The following is a 12,429-nucleotide window of genomic DNA, read 5'->3' on the forward strand; positions in this document are numbered from 1 at the left end:
TATAGATTTCCTCTGTTCTATTGATTTACTCCAAGAAAAATCTTTTACTGTGAAAAGTACATTACAAAAATCTTCTTTTCTTTGAGCAATGTGTGTGAATAAATTAAAGGAACTTAATTATTTTCTGAATAAAGCTAAACAAAAGAATCAAGCCTGGTAGTTAAGCAAAGAATTACATTGTTTAGGCTATCTATAAAGGGCCAGACTGGCAGAGAAATCTAAGACTCCTGTGACAATCTCTAATGCTGGTTCCTGGTTCTGTCTGGAAGTTTTTTTTGTTGTTTGTTTACTTTCTATTTCAAACTTGCCTCTCTATAACGCCTTTCAAATATTACTATTTATAGTTTTTGTAGAAAAATCAGTAAGCTAAAGACAGAAGAGAAATATCTTCTGCCTCCTCACACTACTCCCCCCCCCCCCCCCCCCCGCGCCAAGATAGACAAATTAGTAGGACTAGCCTTTGTCTGTTTTCATTATTGTGTGCATGGATGGAAGTGATACCAAGAGTCTGTGTCCTGGTGCCAAACTAGGAATACCCCATCTTTGCTGTATGTGTTCCTGGGAGTTACAGCTGCAGCACAAGTAGATACAGATGTAGAGATTATCCCAGATATCAATAGTAGTGATGTAGCTGCAGAAGCCTGCCTGAAGTTGAGTATATTTACAGTGGGGCTGACTTCAAGTTCCTGGCTTCATGTATCTGCTTTATGCTCATTATCTGGAGTACTGATATGAAGTTACCTTAAATACATCTGTGTTGTTGCAGTGTGGCATAGGTAAAGCATTCAGACAGCAATCAGTGTTGATTTCTCCAGTGAAGCTGGGCAGTGGAGTTAATGCTCTGCACTAGGTGGCTTTGTGGCCCATTTCTGTGTTGGAAAGTGATGGTCAGGGGAATTTGGTTCGTCTGGTGAATTCTGTTTGGGACTGGGAGTTTTCTGGGCCTATCTATCAGACTGCAAACTCAATTTCCCAGCTGTCTTTTGTGTTGTTAGTGAGCTAAGTCTTGCAGGAGGTAATGAAAGAAATTGTTTTGACTGGAGCAGGATTAATAAAGAAGAGTCATTAACCTTTGATTATTATCCACTTGAGTGGTGCAAACCATCTCCTGAATAAAGAGGTAGATGCAGAGCAAGCCAATTTTTCACACCTGAGCTCCAGGAAGCACTAAGCTATGAGTCCTCTGATAGGGAACTTTGATCATCTTGCTAGACTAAGCATCATTGAGCAAAGGGATGTAGAGACCATAAAAGACTTATTGTCAGCTGTTTTTGAAGAAAGGCAGAAAAGAAGAGTTCAGGCAGTTCCCATGCTCTGAAGGACCATGCAGTGATACAGGAACAAGGGAGGGAAGATCATACCTTGAGGAAGAGGGACAAGCTTTAACAGTGGAAAACACATACAAACTCTTTTCCTAATGTAACTATAATATCCATTGTTTCTGGCCAGCTGTAAATATCAAACATGTTTCATAGATGTTGACTAAAGATACTGGTGCACGGTGAATTTGAGTACATTGTCTATGTTGCTACAGCTGGGTCTCAAGTCAAACTCCCGAGACATGTTTGTTTCATCGTGTGACACAGAAGTCCCTGTGTACTGTGTCAGCAGCTTTGGGGAGTGCGTACATCCAGAAAATACTGCTACATAAACACAAGAAAAACAAGATTGGGTAATTCCTTTCTACTACAGAGTGTATTAGTTATACGTGTGCTTAATTTAAGCATACCGTGCACAACTTCGGAGCTGTGCCTGTCTCACTGAGAAGTGTGAATATAATACGAGCAAATGTTGGTAAGCTTTCCTCGGTGAGGCCATCTGGGCTGAGAAGAGAGGGTTATATGTAACTATACAATACTGCAACTATACTTGATAAACTTTTGGTGAGGCAAATTAGGATTGCCAAAAATGCTAATGTTCTTTTGCCTGCAGTCAGGAATTACTGTCTTCCTAGAGACAGTTGGCACAGATTTCTTGGTGAAAAATACTGGGTGAGAATAGGAAATAGTACATTATATAGAGGATTGTTTTTCTGTTCATGATTTATCTGAAGTGTCAGATTCTGTGTCTTTTAGAACAAAAATACTTTATAAAAGACAAATTGGATGATTCTGGGTAGACTTGATGTTTTTTCCCTGCCTTTAAAACATTTGTTTACAGCTTAAAAAACAAAAAGGAGATAGAGAGAGAGAAATGTATTTGGAAAGACAAAAGCAAAGGAAATGCAAGATCAGACTTTTTACTACCAAGTCCATTATTTTCTGTGAACAAATACAGGGAAACTTTCAGAATTGTTTCAGAGCTGCTTTTTTTTAGGATGATGCATGTGCACTTTTTTTTTTGCACTTTGTTGTGACTAATAATGCACTCACAGCTGTGGAGAGTAGATAGTTTTCATTACTAAAATATCAGGCACTTCTTTCTGAAATGATCTAGGTTCTTTGCTTTTTCTGAAATCTGCTTGGTGAAAACTGGACTGCATGATGAAAGTAACTAATAATTACAGTAGGAAGTTGGGACTAAACTAGAAATGAAGCACATGTATACCTGTTAAGTATTGCCCTAAATTTCTGATATGCAGATGATGCAGATAGCAAAATGTATGGTTATGGAGCTGTATCCAAGTGCAGAGTGGGGAATAGAGAAGAGGAAGAGTGTGTATGGTGGATTTTGAACTTGGTTCATGTGGAGAGAATTGCTGAAAATTGTACTTGTGAGACAGCTGACTTCCCCTTTGGGCAGTTCAGTTTTCATGGACAAAGCCTGGAAGACAGCAGTGATCAGGCCTTTCCAGTCGATCGGGAAATAATGGGAAAGTCATGGAAGAGGTGGGGTTAAGTGACATATAACCCATTTAATAGAAGCGAACCTGTGTGTTGCTATGGAATTGTATACAAGGAAGAACAGTTGTACTGCAAAAAGACGTAAGACTTTTAAAGTATGGTCAAACCCATGTAAAATATTCTGTGTTAAATTGCTTACAGAATGTTTAGATTTATTTCCATAATGATGATGATCTTTATTTCCATTCCTCTAGGGATACTTGCCATGAACTCTTGGGACACGTACCTCTACTTGCTGATCCGAAATTCGCTCAGTTTTCACAAGAGATAGGACTTGCTTCACTGGGAGCATCTGATGAAGATGTTCAGAAGCTGGCTACTGTGAGTCAAAAATCTTTTTTGGCATACTTTCTTTTATTCTTGTCTTTCTCTTCCGTTAATGAAGTGACATGCATTGTCTTACCAGATCTGACTTAATTTTCAGGTTGCAGATGACTGTGATGTGACAGCCACAGAGCTTTAGGAATTTCTTCATTGTTGTTAGTAAGAGAGTCTTTAGGTAGTCAGTTTAACTATTTATGTGCAGTAGCCATCCAGTTCCCTAGAGTTGTTGAGATGGATTTTGTCTACCTCAGGATGCAGAAAACAAGTAACCAAGTACTTTTGGAAGAGAAAAAAAACCCTATCTTTGGTGTGTGCTCTCAGCTCTACACTGTAAACTCCTCCACAGGAGGACACTTTGGCTCTTAGCACTGCTATTTCAGTACTCACTAATCTGCTTTGCAGATGTTCACTGTATTGTAGTGTGTGCTGGATTTTGAGATGTTGCACCCTTGATCTTGCTTCTGTTGGAGGATATATAAAACAAGGCTGTGCAGCAATAAATCTAGATCTAGATCATGTACCTTAGCCAATGGTTGTGAGCTGGATTTTGTCTTTCATCAAACGAGACATAGGGGAATAAAAAGTCAGTGAGAACAGGATAAAACTGTCTATCAAATATGTTAGATGCTAACCATCTGACTGGAAATTTCTTGCCTGTTGTGTCAGGGACTCTCAGGTTCCACTGATGGACCTGTCAAGTTGCCAGGACTCCCAGCTTCTGGCCACCTGTCAGCCCTGCTGTACTGCCGTTTCCACACAGCTCATCATCTGTCCTTTGCACCCTGACATAGATTGGTGACCTCTGATCTATACTACTTGCTCTGTTCCATTGTTTTGTTTTAACTTACAGTATGCTTCATTTTGTGTATTCTGTTAAAACTAATACTGCAAAGAATATTATATACAAGATTATATTTAAAAAGCAGTTTAATATTTAAATATTTACACTGATGAAAAATTCTGCTAGATTCATCAGAAGAATTGGGTACCAGGATACTATTCCTTTCCTACATATGAGAACTGCAGTGGTAATTTTAAGGGATGCAGATAACTTTTTCCCAGTATTGAAGGCAAATTCAAAACAAGATCCACTGGAATCATAGAATCAGTAAGGTTGGAAGGGACCTCTGGAGATCATCTAGTCCAACCTCCCTGCTCAGCAGGGTCACCTAGAGCATGTTAGACAAGGTTGCGTCCAGGCGGGCCTTGAAGATCTCCAGAGAAGGAGATTCCACAGCCTCTTTGGGCAACCTGTTCCAGTGCTCTGTCACTCTCACAGTGAAGAAATTCCCCCTCACGTTCAGGCGGAACTTCCTGTGGTTCAATTTCTGCCCATTGCCTCTTGTCCTGTCACATGGGACAACTGAAAAGAGTTTGTCCTCATCCCCTTGACACCCTCCCTTCAGGTACTTGTACACATTGATAAGATCCCCGCCTCAGTCTTCTCTTCCCCAGGCTAAACAGGCCCGACTCTCACAGTTCTCTCATAGGGCAGATGCTCCAGCCCTCTAATCATCTTTGTAGCCCTGTGCTGGACTCTCTCCAGTAGCTGCATGTCTCTCTTGTACTGGGGAGTCCAGAACTGGACACAGTTCTGGTGAGTTCAGGTGAGGCCACAGATGAGGCCTCACCAGGGCTGAGTAGAGGGGCAGGATCACCTCCCTCCACCTGCTGGCAACACTCTTCCTAATGCAGCCCAGGAGACCATTTGCCTTCTTGGCTACAAAGGCACATTGCTGGCTCATGGTCAACCTGTCATCCACCATCACTCCCAGGTCCTTCTCTGCAGAGCTGCTCTCCAGAAGGTCAACCCTCACCTTGTCCTGCTGCAGGGGGTTATTCCTGCCTAGGTGCAGGACTCTGCACTTGTCCTTGTTGAACCTCAGGAGGTTCCTCTCCGCCCAACTCTCTGGTCTGTCTAAGTCTCTCTGAATGGCAGCACAGCCTTCAGGTGTGTCAGCCACTCCTCCCAGCTTGGTATCATCAGAAAACTTGCTGAGGAGGCACTCTGTCCCCTCATCCAGATCATTGATGAAGAAGTTGAACAGGATTGGACCCAGTACTGAGCCCTGGGGGATGCCACTAACCACAGGCCTCCAGCTAGACTCCATGCCACTGGTGATGACCCTCTGAGCTCTGCCTTTCAGCCAGTTCTCAATCCACCTCACAGTCCACTCGTCTAACCCACGCTTCCTGAGCTTGTCTAGGAGGATATTATGGGAGACAGTGTCAAAAGCCTTGCTGAAGGCAAGGCATGCTGCTCACCCCTCATCTACCCAGCCAGTCATTCCATCCTAGAAGGCTATCAGGTTGATTAAGCATGATTTCCCCTTGCTGAATCCATGCTGGCTACTCCTGATCACCTTCTTTTCCTCCATGTGTCTGGAGGTGACATCCAGAATGAGCTGTTCCATCACCTTTCCAGGGATGAAGGTGAGGCTGACCGGCCTATGGTTGCCTGGGTCCTCCTCCTTGCCCTTTTTGAAGACTGGAGTGACACTGGCTTTCTTCCTGTCCTCAGGCACCTCTTCAGTTCTCCAAGACCTCTCAAAGATGATGGAGAGTGGCCTGGCCACAACATCTGCCAGCTCCCTCAGTACCCATGGGTGCATCCCATCCAGGCCCATGGATTTGTGGATGTCTGGCCTGCCCAGAAGGTCTCTAATCCTATCCTCCTCAACCAAAGGAAAGTCTTCCCTTCTCCGGACTTTCTCCCTCATGTCCAGGCTCTGGGATGCCTGAGGACTGGCCTTAGCAGTGAAGACTGAAGCAAAGAAGGCATTCAGTAATTCTGCCTTCTCTGTATCCCTTGTCACCAGGGCCCCCACCCCATTCAGTATTGGGCCCACCTTTTTCCTTAGTCCTCCTCTTGCTGCTGATGTATTTGAAGAAGCACTTCCTGTTGTCCTTAACATCCCTTGCCAGACTCGATTCCAACTGGGCCTTAGCCTTCCTTGCAGCATCTCTGCATACTCTGACTGCATTCCTAAACTGTCATAGTATTGATGCAGTTGCTTAGCGGTGAGTTAGAGTCCCATATGCTGAAGAATGAGTTCTTCTCTGCTCAGTACCTTTTCGTTTATTTCTTTATTTTTTTCCATGTAGCCCTCCAGAAGAACCCACCAATTCATTTGATAAAACAGACTTCACTTAATTACACAGGCTTGATGTCTTGTTCATGGCCACTTCCCCTCACCTGCTTCAGTATGTGTTACTTCGTTTCTAATGGCTGTTTACTGAAAGGAAACTGTTATTCCTGTGCCAGAATCATGAAAGCTGTTGTGTCTGTTTGCATATTTGCTAGGAAGGGACTTGGTAGGAAGCAGACCTACCTTGACAGGACCTGCAGCCTCCACAGAAGAATTAGCTAATAGACTATTACTGCAGGTATTTTGAGGAAAACAGTATGTCCAAGTCTTTTGCTCCAAAATATTCTTAAATGACATGAATCTCTTGCAAAGGATAATGTTGGGATTGATCTGTTTGGGAAGAGATGTTAATGTAAAGTACTGCTGAACATTATATAAATACTTTCACCACTACCACCACCACTTCACAAAAATGTCCAGTTATGACTGACTGTGTCATCTGAACGATGAACTGTTCCTGAATCACAAAGCCAAAAATAAAACAAGACGGCTGAATCACTTTCCCTTATCACACTGAGAATCTAATATCTGAGTCAAATTTGATTTCTCCTCCCATGCTGGAAATAGCTCTTTCAGGTGGAAGAGGCATTTAGAGAGTGCCTCACAGTAATCCAGATGTTGTTTTGCACAGAGGCACAATGAGGGGTAGACTCCCCTGAGGCAGGTACTTGACAAATACAGAGATGTTACTTGCCCTAAAAATTGTAGTGTCAGCAAAACCAACTTGAGGGCAGGTGGAACAAATGTCTCAGCAGTGAGGCTGAGGAGGCCAAGCAATTCAATCAGTTGGGCATCAAATGGTACCTGAGTTGCTAATAACTGGCTTTTGCAGGATTCTGTTGCATTTCCACCTAGACAAAAAAAGCACGGAGACACAGTAAGCTGAAAAATGCCAGCCAAGAGTCTAACAAAGAAAACCAATGCAGCTTCCAGCTAGGCAACTTAAAAGTAAATATAGAAAAAAATGAACTGAGAGAACATGCATATTAATGAGCTTGCAGCAGTATGCCCCGAACAAGCATCCCATTAGCATGACCTGTTTAAAAAGATAGTGACATTAACAGCTGAGCCATTACAGGGAGGACAATGGTTTTAGGAAGAGAGGAAAATGCCTTGTAGGAATTCAGACCAGAAGGGAAAGAATTATTACAGATGTTTTCCTAATCTTTTGCTTGATTCTGCTTTCAAAAGCTACAGTGTATCTGCCTCAATAGATCTGCTCTTTTTGTGCATTCAGTCCTGAGCTGCAAAGGAAACCTGCTGATACTTTTGTCTCTATAGACTTGACAGAGTGGATGGAGAGCAAGCTGGAGCCCAGCCCCTGGGCAGACTAGATTTGTTTGCTAAGTTGCCACTAGTCATTTGTGCACAACTCCACTGGGGGCCCAGATTGCAAAGACCCTGGTGCTAGCCAGACAGGAGGGGAAAGGAGAGGTGCAGGGGGAGATGGGAGTGAAAAGGAGGAGATGAGCTCACCTCATTTTGGTGTTCGAATCCAGTAGTCAGACTGTGGAGTAAGGGGAAGAAAATGTCTTCTTTTTTCCTCCTTGACATTGCCATTCTTTCTGTGAGAAATGGAATATTGAAAAAAGACTGTTTTTACAGTTTTTTTGAGAGATGCTTTTCCCTTTACAATGTTTGAGGGACCTTCTCAAGAAAGGGAGAAGACAGAAAAGAAGCGACTGAGATATAAATTACTGGAACAAGACAAAATAATTACACAATCTATTTTATTGCTTGTATTATGGTACAACACAGTTATTAATTGAAGAAATAAATTGGGCTTTGATGTCTAGGGTGGTAATCATTATCATGATCATGATGTCTTGTGCTACTCTGATTTTCTAAAAATGCTTTGAGTTTTTTTTTCTTTTTTTTTCCTTGAGTGTGCCTGTTTTTTCTACTTTCACCTAATACTAAAATAAAAATGCTTTTCTGACTGCCTGTCAAACTATGAGCTGTGAGGATGACTTGACACAAGGTCCTTCAACTAATTTATGTAATATGTGATTTAAACCACACTGAACAGCACAAAAGGTAAAATTTTGTCAGGAAAACTGTCCAAAAGTACCTTAGTTTATATTTCAATATCACCTTGTAATTTGTGGGCTTGAGAGCCAGAGAGCAGTGGTATTTATAGGGCTACAAGTTGATAAGTGGGATCCTGTCTCTCTTGCTCATGGCAGGAATCTGCTCCCCAGCCTCTGCTAATTTCTTTCAGAGCTGCTTAGGTTGCCCCTTCGTGAGGCATAGTATAGGATCCATATATAAAATTCAATGGGACAAATTAGTTGTTGATGGCTCTGAAAAGAGGAGGTTAGGACAGTGTCTGGTTTGTATGCAGTTTATCACCAAATCTCTCCACGTAGGTATTTGACTGTTAGGGACTAGTTACTTGCACTAAATATTTTCAAATTATTTCATACTGAAAGGTACATTTAAGACTCTAGTTTTCCAGATGTGAAGAATTGTCACTTTTTCCTCTCTCTTGGTAATGTTTATTCTGGTATTTTAATAGTGTGGGGCAGTAGAAATCAAGCAATTTCTCTTACTTTTGCTAGCCTGTATGCAGGAAACTATCATAGTCAATTGCTTCTGAATTTGGAGGAATTGTATGTTATGAGGTTTTCTAAATGCATTTCAGGTTTGTTATGAGTTTAAACGTTTTACCTTGCCTGATAATGGTTGAGGCCAGTGATATATTTCTAAAGCTGACCACGGTTTGTCTGTGTATGTATTGGAAACAAAATATTTTATAAATATATGCTGGAGAAAAAATTGTATTCAGAACCCTCTGTCTGGGAGAAGATGGTGGTAATTCATATGAGCTTACTTGCCTTTCCTCTCTGAGGATCTACATTATCTAGTTGTATTGGTTTTATTCCAGTTCTTCTCCCCACACTGAAGAACTGGAATATGATTCAGGACAATACGCATTTTGTTCGCTAAGGAGATAACCAGGATGGTAGAAACGGGTGCACTGCAGATAGCTTGAGTTGCATCTAGTAACTTCGGGTAGATGCAGCTTTCATGCTCTGACTAGACAAAGCAGAACTGTTGCAGTCTATCATTGTCACAAATGTTGGATTAGATTTTCCAGAAGGTTATTGATGTGCTAGGGTATAAGCATAGCTTGTGAACTGCATTACTGTCTTCCTCTGTAAATCAGTAAATGGAGCTAAGAAAAGAACTATGAAAATATTTGAAATTTCAAATATTCCCACTATGCATCTGAAAAAACAAGACTTCTTGAATGTTTCTTATTTGTACTTGTAAAGCCATAGGCAGTGCACTAGCCACTGTGGTAAGTCTCTGATCTGCTCATCTACTGAAGATACTCTGCTGTATAAAAATAATTATTTATTGGCCAACAGATAACAGATATTACCACCCTGGAGATCTGGCATTCCCTGAGCATATTGAAGGGTAGCATTCAAATCTCTGCTCAGTCTTTATATTCTGTATACCAGTTGAGTGCCAGGAGGGAGCAAAGTGAATACCCCAAGTCCAGCAGTGACATGATGGAGCTTCTTGCAAAGGAGTTGCTTCCCACTGCACCTCTAGTTAATAAGTAATGAACCTGTGGCCTGAAGAGCTAAGAGTGGATATGATTTAAAATCTGCTTGAGTGAATTGTGACAAACTTACAGGTAACATATGAAATGACTCTGATTCAGGCTGCTTGTCACCTATAGGAAGATGAACCAATTCCCAGTGTAAAAGCTGGTTAGGACTGCACAGCTGAAATTAGATTTGATAGAAAACTATAGCCAAGCATTGTCCTACCACACAGCACAAGGCTAGAAGTACTGTGATCCATGTTCATCTGTTGAGGAGTGTAAGAATATGGTCCAGGCTATATTTGTGTTCCTAAATTTGGCAGGCAAAGCCCCTATATGTGGATATATTTAGAAATCAGCCAAAAGCAAAATATAAAAGTAATACTAGAAACAGAAGAAAGTGGTGATGAAACCACATGATTTTCTTAATCATTACCAAGTCACACAGTCACATCATGGTCATCATGTCAGAGATGCATAGCTCAAGAGCAGAATGGTAGCAGCAATGCCTAACTAGTTCTGTTGCTCAAAAATGAGCAACTCCTGCACTATTTCAAAATAAGCTAGCACTCCATGGTTAGTACAAGGAGAATTTGAAGGCTTCTGCTGATGAGATGGGAGCGATTACTCGATATTTGCATGGGAAATGTGACAGTTTGCTGAGGCCTTTGTTCTGGATGAGAACAGTCTATTTCTAAATTTGGGTTACATATGAGCTGCTGTACAGGTCAGACCAAACAAGTACTACCTTGTTTCCAGTGGTGGTCATGAGTACCTGCTTAGGAAGCATGTAAGAACAGGGTAAGCATATCTGATTCTTTCTTAATGTGGTACTTAGTATTTACAATGTACTTAGTAACCCTGAATGGATTTCTCTTCAGTGAAAGTTGTTTATCTTCAAAGACATGTAAATTTTTAGTACCTGCAGTATTCTTTGGCAAAGAGCTCCATGGCTCAACAATTCACTGTGGGAGAAGTGTTCTCCTTTTTTTTGTTTTGAACTTGATTCCTGCTAGCTTTTTTTTGATACCCCATAGTTTTTATTTAAAGAGAGAATGAACATTTCATCTCTATACACTTTTCTGTTCCATCATGACTTTAGAAATTGGCTCGTTCCCTGCCCCCCCCCCCCCCCCCCGTTATCTCATTTTTTGGTTTGAAAAGCACTAGTTTATCTGGTTGTTCCTCATACAGAAGATGCTCTGTAACTTTGATCATGCTATTTCTTCTCTGAACCTTTTCCACTTCGAATTAGAACTGGAAGAGAAAAGAATGAGTGTCCAAATCAGCAGGCAGGGAGTGGGGTAAACAAGCTGTTCCAACCCCAAATGTGACTTTTGGTTAAGAGCAGCACTGAAGATTGCAGCCTATTTTGAGTGTGTTTGTAATAATAGTGGGAGTGTATCTCTCTTAAAGGCTAAACTCTTCTCACGTTTGTATGGAAGAAGTGGACCTGATGTTAAAGAGCTGCCACAGTTTGCTGCTTAGGGATGGGGGAAATGGGTTGTATGCAGAAGCAGCTAGGGAGAACGGTTCATCTTTATCGATAAACATTGCTGTTCAAGGATATGATTTTCTGCAGCTTCTGATCAGCAGAAGGCACAAAAGGGTGATTCTGCTTCTGCACATTATGTGAGGGGAAGAGAAATAACTTAGTGGAGAAATCTTGTGTCAGTCAGTCATTAGAACAAAGGTGGGGAGCTAGACCACTGCTGTTGCAATTGACTTCTATTATTTGTAGACAGGTGATATAAAAAACTGGTTTGCAAAATATTTTTAAAGACCAACTTCCTAACTGGTTTCTTAAGGTCAGCATAGGACTTTTGCTACATCTGGAGATACTCGCACTTCTTACTATGCCACTCAAAGTTAAGAGCATGAGCAAAGGTTCATCTGTTGTTACGAGGATGCACAATAGGACTCTCAGTGCTGCATTCTAGCAGTAGCTCAGATCAGTGACTTACTTTTTGAGGACTCTCAGGTTGCCCTTCCAGGCAAAATTTGCACCCACAAGTAACTAGAAACAATGATATCTTGGAACATGTTTATATGTTTGTGTATTTGGACCTGTGTGAAGAGGAAGGCAGATGCAAGAGGGGTTAATTTGACTTAATTGTAAGCAGGGAGTGAATTAGAAATATCACCATAGAAATAATTTATCTCCTTTTAAATAGTATTCAGTTTATGAAAATCAAGCCCACAGTAGTTAGAAATGTTGAAAAAATTCTAATGAAAAATTACAACTAGAAACTGGAATTATTTCTATTTCTTAAGTGTTATGTTTCCAAAAGTGGTTAATTCATAATCCAGGAAGTTATTGTACTGCATATGCAAATATGCATGCATGCAAGTAATATATTTTGACATACAGGTTAACGAGAACAGTGCGAGTTTCATACAGTACTAGTGGGTTAATTACATTTGTTTATTTTCAGAAGCAACTCCATTTTCATTAAGAAATAGCAGATTTTACAGTAGTAATCTTTGCTAGTAGCTCAATAGCTTGCATTCTGAATGTTTACTCTGCCACACCAGTAAGAAAAATGATCCTCAA

At 41.1% G+C, this 12,429-nt stretch overlaps 1 protein-coding gene across 1 annotated transcript in view; it reads left to right on the forward strand.

The window, feature by feature from the left end:
• TPH2 (tryptophan hydroxylase 2) overlaps positions 1–12,429 on the forward strand; it is a 50,786-nt gene that overhangs the window by 19,487 nt on the left and 18,870 nt on the right. Inside the window, exon 8 of the mRNA XM_062567822.1 lies at positions 3,038–3,164. Within this exon, the coding sequence (XP_062423806.1) occupies positions 3,038–3,164 (127 nt within the window). The remainder of the gene's footprint in view (positions 1–3,037; positions 3,165–12,429) is intronic.

This window comes from Rhea pennata, chromosome 1, assembly GCF_028389875.1.
Source record: "Rhea pennata isolate bPtePen1 chromosome 1, bPtePen1.pri, whole genome shotgun sequence".
NCBI lineage: Eukaryota > Metazoa > Chordata > Aves > Rheiformes > Rheidae > Rhea > Rhea pennata.